At 41.3% G+C, this 17,941-nt stretch overlaps 1 protein-coding gene across 5 annotated transcripts in view; it reads right to left on the reverse strand.

Moving 5' to 3' along the window:
* Psd3 (pleckstrin and Sec7 domain containing 3) overlaps positions 1 to 17,941 on the reverse strand; it is a 508,951-nt gene that overhangs the window by 346,235 nt on the left and 144,775 nt on the right. The window contains exon 1 of one of the 5 annotated variants that reach the window (XM_029480439.1): positions 10,662 to 10,802. The exons of the other annotated variants lie outside the window; for them this stretch is intronic. Within the exon in view, the coding sequence (XP_029336299.1) occupies positions 10,662 to 10,682 (21 nt within the window). The 5' untranslated portion in view covers positions 10,683 to 10,802. Of the gene's footprint in view, positions 1 to 10,661; positions 10,803 to 17,941 lie in introns of those variants that run through there. 5 annotated transcript variants of the gene reach the window in all.

Here is a 17,941-nt window from a genome sequence, read left to right on the forward strand (position 1 = left end):
GGCTTTTGGGATAGCATTGGAAATGTAATTGAGGAAAATATGTAATAAAAATATTAAAAATCAAAAAAACAAAAAAACAAAAAAACAAAAAAAACCAAACAAAAACAAAAAAAAAAGAAGCAAACTATCATAAATAACGTGACTAAAACTTACCATCTACAAGCATCAACTGTTTTAAATGTATAGAAGCCCTTACCGCTGAGAGCTAACTACTACTAAAGTCAACTAATGGTTTAATATTTTACAGATTTCAACTAACATGTTTTTAGGGCAGACTTCACTATTAATGTTTGAAATTCCATCTGGATCTTGCCTTTACTGGTCTATATGCAATCACTTTTAAAAAATATACAAATTACCTCAATATGCCACTGACATACTAAAACAATGATAGTTTTGGCATATTAGGTTAAATAAAATATAACATTTAAATTAATTTCTCTTATCACTTTTACTTTTTAATATGGCTACTAGACAATTTTAAATTATTTGTATAATATATTTCTATTGGGCAGAACAAATAGAGGTAATCTTTAAAAACATGCCCCTTAAAAATTAAATTCAAGCCGGGCGTGGGGCACACGCCTTTAATCCCAGCACTCAGGAGGCAGAGGCAGGCAGATTTCTGAGTTCGAGGCCAGCCTGGTCTACAAAGTGATTCCAGGACAGCCAAGGCTACACTGAGAAACCATGTCTCGAAAAAACAGAAACAAAACAAACAAACAAAAATTAAATTCAAAAAAGAACAATATATGATCTTTTACTAAATAAAAAATGTATATGGATTTTCAGTTTACACAGAATCAATTTCACCTTACCTTGACCAAATATCTTCTTATTCTATTTTACTAGTATCTTAGAACATTTTTATACAAATATTTTGGTCATTAGTTTTTCCCTCTCCCAACTCTTCCAACCCTCTACCAACCCAACTTCATGTTCTTTCTCTCAAAAAAAAATTTAAAAATCAAAAACAAAAACAGAACAGTAAGAGAAAAAAATATTTAAAAGAAACCACTAAATGCCCACCAAAAAATAAATAAATAAACATATAAATAAATAAATAAATAAGCAAATACATTAGTGGCACATGAATTACAAGATTGGCCTGCCACTTTCTGACTGAACTGAAGGCCCACTCCAGGAAGTGGAATCCACACCTCACACTGCTAAACTGATGAGGAAGCCACGACACTTATTACCCTGTTGTAAAAGATTTGCTCCAACTCCCTCAAACTGCCCAAATCTACTTAGACAATAAAAGCAAAGAACGGACTTCCAACAAGGGAGCCTCTACTGAAGAGATTTAGCTGTGACCTACAGGTGTTCAAAGCACTACAGTGGCAACAACACCTGAACTGGCAAAAGAGCACCAACACACAGCTCTGCCTATCGTCCAAAAGCACAAAGAGGTAGTCAGAAGTCCAAGAGAGAGAATGGCCTTGGCATTTAAATTAGACCCTGTAGTTGGTTCCGGTTCTGTATAAGCAAATCAAATTTGCCTCAAGTCCCTTCAGCTAGCTAATTATTATGCAAAACACCTAGATGTCCACAGGCTTACTTCAGAGACCAATAAACATGCAAGGAGAAGAAGGCAGAGATAGTGCAATGCTGTATTTCTAAGTCACAAAGGTCCAGTAGAAGAGGATAACAGAGAAGTTTAAACAGAATAACTGTGCAGGAACAAAATCCAGGAGGGAAGAGAGGAACTCAGAAGTACTGCCTAGTGAACTCCTTTTATTCGGGAGATGCTCCTGCATCCCCAGCTTTCTCTGCGAGCTGGTTAGGAATACAACTCAGTCCCCACACCAGCCTAAAAGGACCAGATTCTTCACTTCAACTGTGTCCCCACATGATTCTTATAACCACATGAGAGAAGCAGCTGCTCACCCACACAAGACCTACAGAACAGCATCAAACACATATTCAATCATTATATGAAAAACAAACCTCAAATGTGATCATTAAACTAAACCTCATAAAACGTGACCCGCTATAAAGAAGCAGCTCTCCAAACCTAGATGCCCTAAACACTCTAAGAAAAGTGGCCAGGCCAAAGTAATGGACTTTGATTTCTTCAGATGAAAGGGAAATTATGATTTACTGTACAGCACTTTATGTTTTAATGATGTATAAAATCTGGGTGTTACCCACTTTCGGTGAACTTCTGGACTCAAATGAAAAACAGAAAAAAAACACAAAAAAACGGTATTCTTCAGTAGTACACACAGTAAATGAACATAATAGATCTTATTTTTGTGAGTCACTTTCCAGAAGTCAACAGTATCTTCTAGACAGAAGGGAAATAGTTTTAGCACCCATTTAAGTGTAGAATTGAATTATTCTAAAAGGAGTCTATCTGTATACAACAGAAATGATGAAGAGCAGAAAAAAGTCAAAGGTGATTTTAAAACAAAATATAAAAGAATGTGCTAATTCCTCTACCTTGATATTAATATCACAATACTAATTTGCATATAATAGGTTTGCTTTTGTTTATGGACTTATGTGCATAGCAAGAGCTCCCATTAAGCACCATAAAGATGAATAGGCACTACATAAGACACCCTAGCTAATGGCAGCTATTGCTAACAATCACAGGAAGTCATCATGATTCTGGCAAGGCCGTGAAATTCTCCTCACTTGGAGATTACCAAGAACCATTTGTGTTTGCCCCCAAATTGGGATGATTGCTCTTACTACTTGTTGGAGGTTGGTCCACTGCTATGTATTCAAATGCTAAATATTGGCCCCCAAGACCTGGTGGCAGTCCAGAGGAGCACTTTCTCATGTAAACCAAAAGATGTTATATAAACTCTGCTCACCAATCTTCTCTGACTGGTTCAATAAAAGTAGCTGACAGTCAGTTACTAGGGAGACTAGAGGTAGGCGGGGCTTCAGTTCCTGGGCTGGGGGTCACAGATAGGGAGAGACAGAGACAGAGACAGACAGACAGACAGACAGACAGAGAGAATGAGAGAGAGAGAGAGAGAGAGAGAGAGAGAGAGAGGGGAACACAGAAGTAGATTGGATGGACCAGGAACACACGGCTGAGAGAAGACATGTCCCTGAGGTAAGACAGCCTGGGTAAAACAACCTGGCAGCCCAGCTGGAAACAGCCAGTCTAGCATACAATAGATTAGGGGTAACTGCCCATTAATTATGCTAAAGAAAACAAAATAAATCAACAGGACTATGTCTCAATTATTGGGGGGCTTGCTGGGCCATATTTAGAACTAATAGACAACATATACTTAACAACAACAACAACAAATCCTCAAAATAAAATATAGGCATAGTAAGAGTGGTTTCAACATAAATGCCAAACAAAATGCTTTTAAAGCCAGTAAGAAGTACTCCTACATGGTTTCTGCTTCAGTTCCAACCCTGCCCTGAACAGGTCTTTTAATAATGGAGTGTGACCTGGAAGTAAAATCCCTCACCCTCCCCCAAAAGAAGGCATTATGCTAGGTCCAGTGGCACATGCCTATAATCTCAGCATGCAGGAGGTTAAGGCAGGAGGATTACCAAGAGTTTTTAAATATCTGGGTTACATAGTGAGCTCCAGGCCATAGATATTAAGCAATCATTAGATATTTGTATTTTGTTTTTAAATTGCCATTATTAAAAGGGAACAAAATAAAGCACTAGTATTTATAAAATATAAAATTCATGATAGAAATGTGCCTATATACACTACCTAGGTTGAGAAAAGAAAATTACTATTATACTTATTACGTTCCTGCTAATCTTATTGACATATGGTTTATAATTAAACCACATTTCACTGACTTAAGTCAGCGCATAGATTCTGGTCTAATGTTTTAAAAATCTTGGCTTTAGTTGCCCTAAGACTATCAAGGTCTTTTACAGCTATAAGCTACGTATCTTTACTTGAGTTCCACTTTTAGAATATCATATTACGTCTTATTAAAGTTTTCCTTCTGGCCCAAAACAGGACCCAGCAACACAAGAGACTATCAGGTGGCATAAAAGCCTCCCCAGGAATGTAGAAAGAAATGTGTCAAGAATGTAAAGGCGGAGATGTAGATTAGCTCATAAAGTACTGGTCTCGCATGCACGAAGCCCTAAGTTTGATCCCTTGTACCTTGTAAATGGGTGTAGTGTGCATGCTTACAACCCTAGCAGAGGAGGGGAAAACAGTAAATTCATTCTCAGCTACATCAGGAGTTCAAAGCCAGCTGACTCAAAATAAAAGGCAGGAACAAGAGGAGAGGAAAAGAAGATAAAACCGAATGAATGAATGAATGCATGCATGCATGCAAGACATTCCTAAGACCATTTTATCACACCAGGCAAGCACAGCACCATCCTATCTCCTTCCCTCAGAAGACTCTGCCAGGTGAGGACCTTCACAGCCAGGCCACTCCATCAAATTCAGCAATGACAAGACCATCTAAATGCATCCCTGAGCACAGCAGCATAAGCAGGCATGGCATGTCAACATCTTGTGATCTCCCATAGAGAAGGTTTCTCCCTATAGAACACATCAAATAAAGAGAACTAAATTCTACAGGCCACCACTAAGAAGTCAATGATTGTCACCGGGTTAGATCTGAGTTTTCAGGATTCTGATCTTTACAAAGAGTTATACAGAAGGCTCACAGAACATGGATGGCCCTTCCTAGTACCATTAAACCAGCATCTTCAGGTATTCCTAGAAATGCAACACTGGGAGATTCACAAGTGACAGGAGAGTATGGAAGACATTACTTAGATGATGAAAGAACAGCATCTATAAAGACCAACCAGGCTTGACTGGGTGTGGTCGGTAGGTCTCTGTCCACCAAAACAGCACTATGTTCTTATACATAAAAGTCTCTAAAGAAATGGTTTATATTTCTCCTTCCAGTAAACCTATGGATCTCAAAATCTTTAGAGCTCTGGAATATTCCCATGCAGCACAAAGGTGAAATCTATCTTACAGCCCTGGCTGGCAAGAACTCTTTTATATCGGCCAGGCAGGAGTTCGAGCTCACCCATATCTACCTGCCTCTGCCTTCAGAATGCCACTGCACCCAGTTCTGCCCTCTTTTCTACCAGGAAAAAAAAGCGTAAAAGTATTAGTTACGCAATCATTTTGCTTAATTTGTCTACTCATTTCAGCAAGTATGTAAACATAGTGAACGGTGCCCTGCTTAAGAGAAAGAACCATCGTTGCAAAGGATGAGAAGTGAAAATGAAAAGACAAGTCAGAGAATGGAAGAAGGTGTTTGCAAAGCTCACATCACACAGGAGACATAAATACCTGAATGATTTTTCTCCAAGGAAGATGTACAAGTGGCCAACATACATAAGAAAATAAATGTACTATTATCAGATGTTAAAATGCAAATCAAAACCATAATGAAGCCTATAATTCCAGCATTTAAGCAAGAGGAGGAGATCAATGCCAGTCTGAATATGTAGGGAGTTCAATGCCACTCTGAGCAACCCTGAGAAGTTTCTCACGTTGTCATACATACTGCACACAAAAGCAGTCCTAGTACTGTGTGCATGACTGAGGAACAACCTGGAGCCTGTAAATGTAGCTATTTACTTCCTAGATCTAGCACACAAAGTGTGCCCCCGGTCTTATGAGTGAACTGCATCTCTAACTGTGATATGAAGTCCTTTTCTCTACAGGCAGTCATTTTCCTGTTGTCTTCAAGCACTTTGAGAACTGCTAGTTCTCCGAGATAGTTCTGTGTGCTTTCCAAGGAAGACTTCCACTGTTGTCATCTCCACCGCTGTCCACCTGGATCTTCATGACTATGCTATATAGGCTCATGGATCCTTGAAGCAAAGGTATCAGATATTCCTTACAGAAAAGAAAGAAGCCAACTAGTGTTTGATTATTTCCTTGAACTCTCAAAACAATGTCATCCATTTTTTAGTTAAGCCAAACCAACAGACAACTCCCAGGCCGACTGGACTCTAAAGTTTTCCCATTTGCATGATTCTAGGTACAAAACATGTTCCTGTTTTTCTCCAAAGAGCTCCTGGTGACATACATTCTTTTTTCTCTCATCATTTTAAATGAATATACCTACTTTCATTTTATTAAAATTTCCTATCTCTCAGATACATTCCCCACACTGGTGCTTATCAGACATGACGGGGTAAGTGAGGACAATTTCCAAAGTCTATCAATGCCTAGCCAGTAAACACACCACAGCAGCCAGAATGTCAAGAGGGATACGTCAGCTCAAGTCAGACAATGACATCCCTTAAAGCACTCTACCTGAATGCCTTGCTGTGTAGCACAACAGCCATAAGCTAGCTAGGACTTCATAAATTCACTGAACTAAATAAAATTTAAAATTCAGCTCTTGAGAATAACCAGATTTCAGGTACATACAGATTCTGGCTACTGAACAGGGGAGGTCTGGGACATCATGAACAGGACAGAAAGATCTACTGAAGAATGCTGATGAAGAGGATAGAGTCCATGAATGTTCACAGGTGCTGAAGTTTTAAAAACAGCAAGGTCAGTATTTACCAATTGTAGAGTTTGACTCTCTTAAGAATGGCTCAAGGTCTCTAGATGTTCCTTGAAGGTTCTTTTAGGTCAGCTTAGGTCAGTGGCAAAACCTGTTCACAGACTCCATGAATAAATGAGTGGATGAATGAATAGTATGCGCCTTAATTTCTGCCCTAATTTACGCAGAAGATATTAGCTCCTGGAAAGCAATCGTGCCTTGTTTATTTATTTGTTTTGTTTTCTCATGGAGATTTTATTAGAAGATGCAAGTGTCAGCAGGTCAGGCAAGGAGCTTATAGACCCTGCAGAGCCACCAGAAAGCCATCTGTAAATCTGTCCAAAAGGAACTGCATCATTCGAGCAGAAAGCTCCAACCCAAGGAAGTAGTATGCACTCCCCAAAGCTCTTACGCACACACAGGGTTTGTCACAGGAGATGCCCCGAAAGATTGAACAGCCTGATGCCAATTTCATGGTAATTTTCTACTGCAAATTTGCTAGAAAGTAATACAATGGCAAAGCCAGCAAGCATCTAACTGCACACAGTCTGTGCCATTCACTCAGAGTCCCCTTGCCTCAGTGTCCTGTGACTCATTCTACCTTGCCCAGCAGCTTCTTGGAAAATAAAGTTTTCAAAACCCTGAATTCCAAAATAGCTAGCAGAAGTTCACATACGGAAAAGCAATCCCATTAATGCTTCACCAGTGACCTCCTGCAGGGCAAGCGAGGGAAGCTACAGCAGCTTTTTAACATGTTCCGTTTCCCATGTGCACCGACCAACAGCCACAGGAAGAGGCAAGCTGCTTCATTTCTACAATGTATCTTTCCTTAGCGAAGGTTTGAGAACAGAAGGCTAGACAAGCAGGGAGCAGCTGTGGCCTGATCTTATGAAAGCCCTCTGCTGGTTCCCTAGCCCCCTCTTATTGTTTCAGACACACTTTCAAAGAGCTCTGAGCTCCAGTTCCTGGGAAGAAATAACAAGGAAAAACAGTCCTCTCTGTGTCAACACCACTGTGGCAGAAACATCCAGATACTTCTCTGAGGTGACATAATTAGAAATTAGAATAAGTGAGGCTCACATTCTTTAAATTGTTAATCTGCTTCATCTTTTATTTTAATTATTTATGACGATAGGGAATTCTTTAATGTACTCTGGACAAGAAATCATACAATTTCTATCTCTTGAGCCAAGAAATACTATTGCTGCTGTTTAAGCCAATAGAATTGTTGGTGAATTAGTCTGATAAATTAGTCATTGCCTTTTAGAGCCAAAATGTCAGTTTCTGCAGCACAGAGTGCTAACTGTGAGGACATAGGAAAGGGGTTAAGCAGATCCCTACTTGAGTTTGAATATTTGCTTCACAGCTTTAATAGCTGTGGGATCCTGAGCAACAAAAATTTCTCAGGACTTCCAAAATAGAGATGATAACAGTACTGACTTCTTGGCTATCCACGTCAAAACTCAGTCAATATTACCTATGCCTGTGGCACCTCACTATAAAAAATGCATTTTCTAAAAGTTAGGGCTTGAGATGAGTCTAAAGGCAAGTCTGCTTCTCAGACAACCTGCATGAAAATAAGTGTCTTCCAAACACAAGGACTTGAGTCTGCTCCTAAAACCATGTACAAAATGTGCCAGACACAGTGGTACCCACATGTAATCCCATCACTGGGGAAACCAAGACAGGAAGGCTCACTAACCAGCCAACCTAGAATAAATCAGCAAGCTCCCAGCCAATGAGAGACTGCACCAAAAGTGGATAGGTCCTAAGGACCAGGACCTGATGTCCTCTGGCCTGCACATGCACGTGTGTACACATCCGTGCATATACACAAACTCACAGCATGAAAAAAAAAAAAAAGGCAGCCCTGACTCTCTCATAGAAGGAGAGAACTGGAAGCTTCCAGCTTCCTTATATCACAGTCATTGCCAAAAGAGAATTATCTACCACCTCTGTGCCCTGAAGTTTCAACAAAGTCCTTGTCAGCTTGGCAACGGTAACTTGGATTTCAGTTTGTTGACATTCTGGGCACAGCAAAAAATCGTTCATTTGGTAGGGCAAACAAGCATTGCAAGGACATGTGCTATTTTTGTGTAAATAAGATATAGCATAAGCAAAGATTCATTATTAATGTTATGAGCTACACATTATTTTCCAACAAGGCACGGCAATTTGGATTGTAGAATAACTTGTCAACCACACACTTCAAATTCTCATTATATACTCAGTCACTACAAATAGCAGCAGTATTTGGAACTTTGGAAAATAGTCATATAACTCAAAGTAATACAGCACCATTTCATTTCTGAATGCACATACAATATCACAAATAACACAAGCTTACCAGGACATGAACACTGAGAACTAACAACCTGGAGAATGTCATCAGTATCTTAGTATAAAATCTAGAGAACTTCATTAGTACTCCCTAAAATTAATCAAGGTTTGTTTAACTCAGAACTCAAGAAGTGTGTCTGTAGGGATACCGCTAAGCACTGGCGTGGCATACGTCAGCCATGGGTTCAATATTTAGCACTATTTTAAAACTCAAGAAGAAAACCAAAGACCTCTATGCTTGGTCCTGGAAGAACATGGTGGAAAATACTTGCAGCAAAACCTGATTCGCGCTAGACCTGACTTCTATAACCATATTTCACATACAGGCTTTGATTACATTGTTTCTTTTCCGTCAGCCTAAAGCTCAATTTAGTCTGAATATGTTGCAGACAAACCTGAGAATGATCACCACGTATTACTCACCTTTTAATCCCACCCAAACTCCAAAATACCATCTTTTTCATAATTGCCAAGTAGTGTTATCTCCATACTCCTTAAAGAAAGCAGCCTTAAAGCCAAAGGACATACACATCTTGATTTTCACAGCTTCACCTCTGAATGAAGACCCAGATTAACCCATTATAGCACTGGTGACTTTGTTTATGAATAATGAATGGCAAATCACTCCAGAATGTCTACAGGGAATTTGTAAATACCCTAAGCAAGGCTGGAAAAGCATTTATTGGGAGAGAGTAGAAAGTGTATTTGTTCTCTCTCAGCAGGGAACATCCTCTCCCCCACATCTTTTTTTAAAAGCTAACCAACTCAAGCCTACAAGGACCTGGGCTTCTTTTGGGACTTCCAAGTCTGTAAAACAGACTAGACTCCCTGCTTCCTCAAGATCCTCCTTAGAACCTACTCAGTGTCTCTCCTAACAAAAAGCAGGCTCCTAGAGAGCACAGATCCTGTCTTACTCACTGGCCAAGGAACTTGGCAATGTACACCCTTTATACATACTCAACTTCAGATAATGAATTGCAGAATGTATTGCCAAAATCTCACTTACATTGATTTTCCAAATCTATCCTCTTCCCTATACCTGCACCTGGACCCACTCAAAAAAAAAAAAAAAAAAAAAAAAATCCTCTGGGGCGGAAATCCCGGATCCCACTGTCCGGAGAGCCAGAGTCTGGAAAAATGAAATTCTCTGCCTGGTGGGTGTTTAACATCCCTCTACATCTACGGTAATAGGAAAAGTAAACACTACTTAGGAAACTGACAGCATTGTAAACTCAGCCTCTAACCTATGTTAGCCTGCTTTACACAATTTTTTTTCATAACATTAGTTGCCAAGCTATCTATGAAAAAAAAGTTAAATTCATGTAAAAAAGAATCACTTAAATGTCTTTAAAAGAAAGAAGAAATGTTACACAGAATAATCCCCCCTGTCTGTTTGTTTTCTCCGTGCAAGGGATTTCTTTTTTTCTTTCTGACAGAGAAACATGATAGTCACTCAATCTGAAAGCTGGCTTGGCAGACTAACATGGGCACCTTAGGTCCTCTTTAACGCCTGCCTTCTTTAGATCTTTTGATCATTAGGCAAGACGGAGTTCAGGATTCCCCTCCCCATATGAGATTTTCAAGGCAGAGGGGGTGAATGAAAATCCCGCAACCTTAACAACAAAAAGTTCACCCTCTTGGGTTCCCCAACAAGCACAAAGAAAGAAAACAGCTGGGGAAAGAAAAAGAAAAAATAGTTATCAGAGCACAAAGTGAAGTGGCCCAGGCATCCTGATGGGGCAGAGCAAACGACAAGGCAAAAGAAAGCCCGGCTCAGGTACGGACGCCTGACACACTCCACACACCCTCTCCCTAGCCCGGGTCGGATGGGGAGCTCACCGCGGCGTTTCTCCCTTCCATCTTCCATCGCCCGCGCGGGGCTCCGGGCCGCGGGGAACCGGGCTGGGCGCGCGAGTGCGGGCGGCTCTTTGTTGCGCGCCCCGGGACGGACGGCCGTGGCGGCGGCGGCGGCGGCAGCGGCGGCGGCAGCAGCACGCACCCGGGCGTTAGCGGCGGAGCCCGCGGCGGGCACCCGGGCCGGCCCCCGGCAACGTCAAGGCAAAGGCGAAGGCGGCGGGGGCGGCGCCCGGCGCGGGGGCGGAGGCGGCGGCGGCGGCGGCGGAGGCTCGGCTCGGCGGAGTAGCGTCCTGCAGCCCTCTGCTGCCTGTTGCTTTGTCTCCTTCCGCAACACCCCCTCCCCCGAGAAAAGTGAGAGGCGCGCTCGCGAGCGTTCCCTCCCCGAGAGCGCCGCGCGCAGGCCGTCCCACCTGGGCCCGAGCGCGCGCCCGCGCCCGCGCCTCTCTACAGGGTCGCGGCCGTGGGGAGCGAGTGCGTCCACCGACGGGGGCGCTCGGGCCACAGGCCTCCCCAGAACCTTCAGTCGCTGGACTCTGCGGGGGTTCAGGGACACCTGCCCCATCCGGAGACTCTAGTCCCTGAGACCCACTTTAAAGGCCCATTTCTCAAGGAAGTTAGTCTCACCCTGATACAGGCTCTCTGGTCCCCATTGCAACCCCATCATTGGGACTGTCCTGCATTGAAATGTCACTTCACTGAGTCTCACCCCTATCCCCTGCCCCGTTTAATCCTTGCCGGCAGAAACCAGGGCTGGAATCCACTCCTTTTCAGGGTTTAGGTTACAGTCTGTGAGTTATGGATGTAGGAATTGGTGGCCAATATTCCAGGTAAAAGCTATGAGACAGTGGCCAAGTCCCAACTAGCAACTTTTATTTTGTGCTGATTCTTATTCATGGTTCTCTGTTAATACAATTGTCAGACTGGAGATCAAGGAGCCAGGACTAGCTTATCCAGTCTAAAGAAGACCTAGTCCAAGTAAAGAGGGTTTCACATCAAATTCTTGCCAGAGCCACACACCTCAAGGCAAAAGCTCACCTGGGCAGTTGTATGGCTGCCTGTGATTGTCATGCAGCTCTATTGTCTTACCCATGTGGCCAATAGAAGATGACCAGAGGGAGGTGACTAACATGACCAAGTTTAGAATTGGGGGCTAGGGGTCAGATTTCCCGTGGCCCACAGGTCAGTATGGGCCATCCCTGAAGTTTAACGGCTATCTGCACACAGAAGCAGGAAAGCTTTGTGAATCACCTACTTTTCTTGACTGACCCATCTCCATCTCCGGCTGTCAAAGTCAACCTATAGTACCCACCAAAGGAACCAGAATGAGAAAGTATGCGGGGAAATAAATTCATTCCAATGTCTAAAGGCTAACTGCTATCCAGGTTCCCCCTGCCAGACCAGCAGGAAGGTCAGGTTTATAGGTTGTCAAGCATCCCAGTTAATGGGCTATTTCTAATCTGTGGATCTTCCCTTCATCCTTACATAAAAAGACCTCTCAGAGGTAGTTCCTCTGTCCCTGTTCTAAATTCCTACCTCCTTGATTCTCCCAGCCTGTGCATTGTGTTGACAAGAACCATAAGTAAGAATTGATACAAAATGCAATTGCTACCCTGAGAGTTGGCCCCTGATGTTGTGGCTTTTACCAGGAAAAATAGCCCATAATTCATAAATTCAGACAGAGCTTCATATAGGCTAGAAGGTGAAAGACTTAACTTACACTAGCCTATGAATTCAGGGACCTGGAACTAGTGCCCAGAAAACCCATGAGTTCAGTGTCAAAATCTGAGATGTCACCTCTGTAAACAGGAAAGAGGGCTATCTGGGGAGTTCTCAGCTATAGACTATTTACTTAGTACAAAGGATGCCCTGGTTCCAACCCACAGCATCCCCATATTACCCACAGAAGGAAGAACCAGCTAAGCAACAGTGACCCCCAAAGCATAGGTTAGTATATGCTTACCCAATACAGTATCCTTCCCTTAACTCGAGCCACGAGCCAAGTTATTATATGTGGTATGGAAGGAAAGAGAAAACCTATTGCAAGGAAGACTACAGATATGAAGTGCTAGAAGACAAAAGGAGAAATGGAAAGGGTGAGATTCTGCGGTGTAGTATTAATATGTAGATTCTAAGTCTGAAGAGCCCAAATTCTGGAATATATATTCTTGCTACTGAAGTGAGTAATTATTTAGAATGAAAAAAAAAACAAAAGAAAATCAATACAAATTTCCAAAAATTGACACAACTAAATGACTTGTTTGTTTGTTATTTGTTTGGGGGGTTGTTTGTTTGTTTATGAGACAGGGTATCACTGTGTAGTTCTGGCTGGTCTGGAACTCACTATGTATGTAGAACAGGCCCACCCACCTCTGTCTCTCAAGTGCTGCTGCAACCAGCTGCCTACAGACTCTTGATTACCATTGTGAAATGATTTCTTAATAGCTTCATTGAGACCTAATTTATATGCCCCAAAACTGACCCAATTAAAACTCACAATTCAGTAATTTTCATTTTATTAGCAGAAAAATACAAACATCACCAGAGATAATTTTAGAATATTTTATCATCCGCAAAGAAATCTTACTTTCTACACCTACCTTATTATCATTTATTCTATTCTTAAGGGAGTTCTCTCTTCAAAACCATTAGAATAATATATGTTCATATGGTATGATGTCAGCTTTTGGGAAACCTATCAAGTTTCTTTCACAGGACAGTTTTCATATGCAGTGCTTAGTGGTAATGTTCAGTCTTAATGAGAATGAAGGGAACTGTCTCGGAGTATGCAAATATTCTACTTGGGTGATGTCATATTAATCAAAACATCACATTTTATACTTAAAAGCTATTCACTGCTCTGGATGTAAATTTAACCATATATATATCTCCAATGACATATTCTAATTAGAATTCAGTTAGAATTAGAGGGTAGTAAGCGAAGACATTCTTTGTTGAGCCAAGTAAGTCTGTATACGTAGCATATAAATGCCTGAGTCCATAGATATTTTCTCTCTCCAAGAGTCACAAGGCAAGTTTCTTATCCCAGGTGAAAGCCAAGGTAACTCACTGTTAGGTACAGAAAGCAATGCAGAGCAAAAACTAAATGTGAAAAGCTGCATGCAACATATGAACCCTAGAATTTAGGCACAACTCGTTAGCTTATTTTTCTTTTCTCTGTTACAGGTTTTGACAGTTTGTAAGTGTGAATCATTTTGTTTTAAATGTGTAACACATTTAAACAAAAAAAAAATGCTCACTATGGTCTACAGTTCAGTCTTTGTTTTTCTTTGTTTGGTTTTTTGGATTATTCTACAACCCAAGAAGACTCCTAGACAATACATTTAAAGAAAAGGGAGTTTGTTGCTAAGTACATACAGTATTAGTTTACAGAATCAGAAGCCTCCAGCATATGCTTCAGTGTATAGATGGGATACTTGGTGAACCACACACCAGCCGCATAAAAACAATTCACTGAGGAGGGCATGGCCTGTGTTATTTCTACCTCCTGATCCTGCCCCTGTCCACAATGGTGCATCAACAAATAATTGTTGACATGAAGTTTTTCACTACCCAAGGGAGAACCACTCAACTGTTGTGAGAATTTGAGCTTCTTAAAAAAAAAAAAAACCATTGAGATACTATAAAAATATGGTTTTTGGTTTGTTTTTTGTTGTTGTTGTTTTGTGTTTGTTTTGTTTTGTTTTAACCCAGGTGTGGGGATATGGGGCTGCTTCACAGCAGCTAACACAGGACCATGATTTTGTCAAATACACATTTGGAATTTTCAGAGGGTATATAAATGCTAGGTCCCCAAGAGGTGGGTGAGTTGGGGGATGTTGGTTGTTTGCTGTTGGTCACAGAAGAAAGGGGAGAGGGAGGGAAAGATGAGGAGGAAGAAGAAGGAGAAGGAGGAGAAGGAGAAGGAGAAGGAGAAGGAGAAGGAGAAGGAGAAGGAGAAGGAGAAGGAGAAGGAGAAGGAGAAGGAGAAGGAGAAGGAGAAGGAGAAGGNGGAGAAGGAGAAGGAGAAGGATAAGGAGAAGGAGAAGGAGAAGGAGAAGGAGAAGGAGAAGGAGAAGGAGAAGGAGAAGGAGAAGGAGAAGGAGAAAGAGAAGGAAGGAGAAAAAAATAATTAGATATCCTGAGGGTGAAGATCAACTTGCCCCAAGGAACTCAATGGCCCTAATCAGTAGGAAGTTCTCTAACAATAATATTGCCCCCTTTCCCCTCTATCGTTTTTTTCCCTCTCCTATCTAGTGTTAGAGGTTGAAAGGGTAGGAAAAAGTGGAAGTGAATGGAAGAAAGAAGAAACTTGAAGGTAGCAAAAGCAAGCTACATTCAACATTGCCTAAAATTGTGCTTGAACTTCAAGAGCTCAAGATGATACTGAGAAGATATGTCTGAGCAAAATTCACCACAAATCTGCTGGATGTGATCCAGTGAGTGCAGGATGGACAAGAGCAGTCCATCTATGGAACTAAGAAACAAAGCTCTAAAATGTGGGTAGTGTGCTCAGGTGAATCAGAGACATGGGAAAGAGTAGATACTACCTGACTTGGAGGATTCAAAAATATCAGATCAGAGGGTGCTCTGAAGTGACAAAAATACTCAACTCACCTTTCCCTATGACCCAAATACTTTAGGCTAAGTGTGGTACAAAAAAACAGTATTAATGTGCATGCTTTAGTTAAGGCATGGTCTTGCTATCTACTCAGGTTATCTCAAACATGTGATTCTCTTGCTTCTGCCTGTGAGTACACTATTACAAGTGTGCACTAGCATGTCTAGCCTTCACTTATGTTTATTATTACTTATATGGGTCACTATTCTTTCACCCATTGGTGTGATATTTATTAAACATGTGTTATGTGCTAGATGCACGTAACAGACTATAGCAATACACAAAATATCTCTTCTCTCAAGGAGCTTACAGTCTAAGGAACTTGAGGAAAGAGAAAATAAGTTAAGTATATGGGATGCTACATAAAGCTGTCTTTGGAAGAAATTGAAACACATAAGAAGGGTAAGGAGTTTGGGGTCTGAGACAGTGAGTAGGTAATGCAAAGGGTTTTCAAGAAAGATTTCACTGAGTGGGTGAAAACTGAATAAGGATCTCAAGCAGGTGAGGTATAAAAGCCATGCCAACGTGTGATAACTAAATATGCTGAACTCCTGAGGTCTCCTCAGGACTGTGTGTGCTCAGCACAGCAAAACTAGGGCTAAGTGAAAAAGAAGGAGTAGGTAAGGCAGAAGGGAGCTTACAGGCTGCTGTAAGGTTCTAGGCTTTTAAATGTCCCCTGGAAGATGTCATGCAAAGGAACAGTGTAATCTGATCCGGGACCCCACTGTGGGGTGTGCTGGAAGCAGGGGTGTGAATTAGGAAGCTATTGAAACAATCCAAGTAAAACGGAGTGCTGGCTTAGGTCAGAGTGGGAACAAAAGAACTCATTGAAAAAGTGCTTAGCTTTTGGTATGGTTTAAAGTGGTGGTATCTGGTGAAGACTGGTTCTCAGCAGTCATATATCACTGGGGAATAAGATAACGGTCCATCTACAGATGGCCCTACCTCTTCACCCACTGTGAATGCCGGTCAGTCACTTCTCCTGCTCACCTCCTCTGTGATGTCCAACTCAATATCTACATGTGGTCAATTAAATTCCAATCAATTTTAAGAAAATTATGTTTAAAAATTCAGGTTTCTCTGTCTCTAAAGCACATTTCCCACATGATATCGCCACAGATAGTTGATGGCTACACTATTTAGACAGAGCAGACCTGGACCATTTTTGTCAGTCCAGTCTATAGACAGCCTCACAGAGTGCTGGGATCAGAGAAAGGCAATACATGAATGACGCTATTATTTTCCCAGACTGTACAGATTCTTAGCACACTGCAGTCTCCTCCAGCTGTTTCACTTACTTTTCTTTAACTTGATAATCATCATACATATATAATACAAACTCAGTGGATAGGGTACTTTAAAGTTGTAAAAAAAAATTCTCTTCTTAATTATCAATGTGTGATACAATAAATACCTGGACAATACAGGTTCTTAATCAGCCAGAAAGTCAGGATGGCCTGTGATGCCAGAACTTAAGAGTTAGAGGTCGGAGGATCCAGGAGTTCAAAGCCAACCAGAGCTAAAGAAGAATGTCTCAAAACAAGCAAAGAAAATGATAAATGACTCCTATGCTATACCAAGTTGCTAAACTGTTTGTTAAGCTTGGTGTGTCCAATGTATTTTTTATGTTACTTAACATTTTCTTGTTATTGTTAAAACAGAATCTCGCTGTTATCCAGACTAATCTGTAACTCATAGACACAGTGATCCCCCTTCCTTAGCCTCCCCAGTATCTGTGACTGCAGGCATACACCACTATATGTAGCTGAGTTAGGATAGTCTCAGCTTAGGACTGGCCTCTAGGGATGTAACTCCGTAAATTGAGGCCTATCTGTACTATGTATCATACCTACCTTAAAAACAAAAACCAAGTATTAACATGAGTGCACATTTACATTTTTCTTTTTTACCTGTATCCTGCCAGTCAACCAGAAAATGTTATACCATCAAACAATTCCTGACAACATTTGAGAAAAAAGTCCCTGTTTCCCTCCAGCCACAAAAGGCTCTTCCAGAATGATTCAATGAATGAACAGCAATGGTTTCAAGAATAATCTTGGTGTAAAAGGGGGATTCCATAGAAAAACATATCCTTACTAAAAATCAATATTTTACTTTAAAATTTTTCCCAAGGTAGAAAAGAATTATGGAAATTACCTATTCAGTTTGTATTTAAATTATAAAAGTTCCTTGGAATGTCTCCAAGTAGATGGCACAGCAGAGCAAAGCAACTGCTCTGTAGTCAGACAAGAAAAGGCAGCAAAGGCTTGGGCAGGGAACAGAGGTCCCGGCTGGCTCACTTTCTGAATGACCATCATATTTGCTCTTTGTCCTGGTTCCTGGCAGAAAGCTCTTAAAATCTGTGGGGATTTCTGAGTGAAAGGAACCTAAGCTAACGCTGATGAAGGGGATTAAAGGTGGGTGCTCTAGACCACTTCGGGATGAGAATGTTCCTCAAAAAGCCCTGGAATCTTTAGCCCAAACCACCCACTGACCTAGAGGAAAGGTAGAAAGAATTAGAGATTGGTATTAGTAAAAACTCTTAAAGTAGGGGCAAGCAATACATGGCAAACCACACACACACACACACACACACACACACTCACAGAGGGAGAGAGAGAGAGAGAGAGAGAGAGAGAGAGAG

The sequence above is a fragment of the Mus caroli genome, chromosome 8 (assembly GCF_900094665.2).
Source record: "Mus caroli chromosome 8, CAROLI_EIJ_v1.1, whole genome shotgun sequence".
NCBI classification, from domain to species: Eukaryota; Metazoa; Chordata; class Mammalia; order Rodentia; family Muridae; genus Mus; species Mus caroli.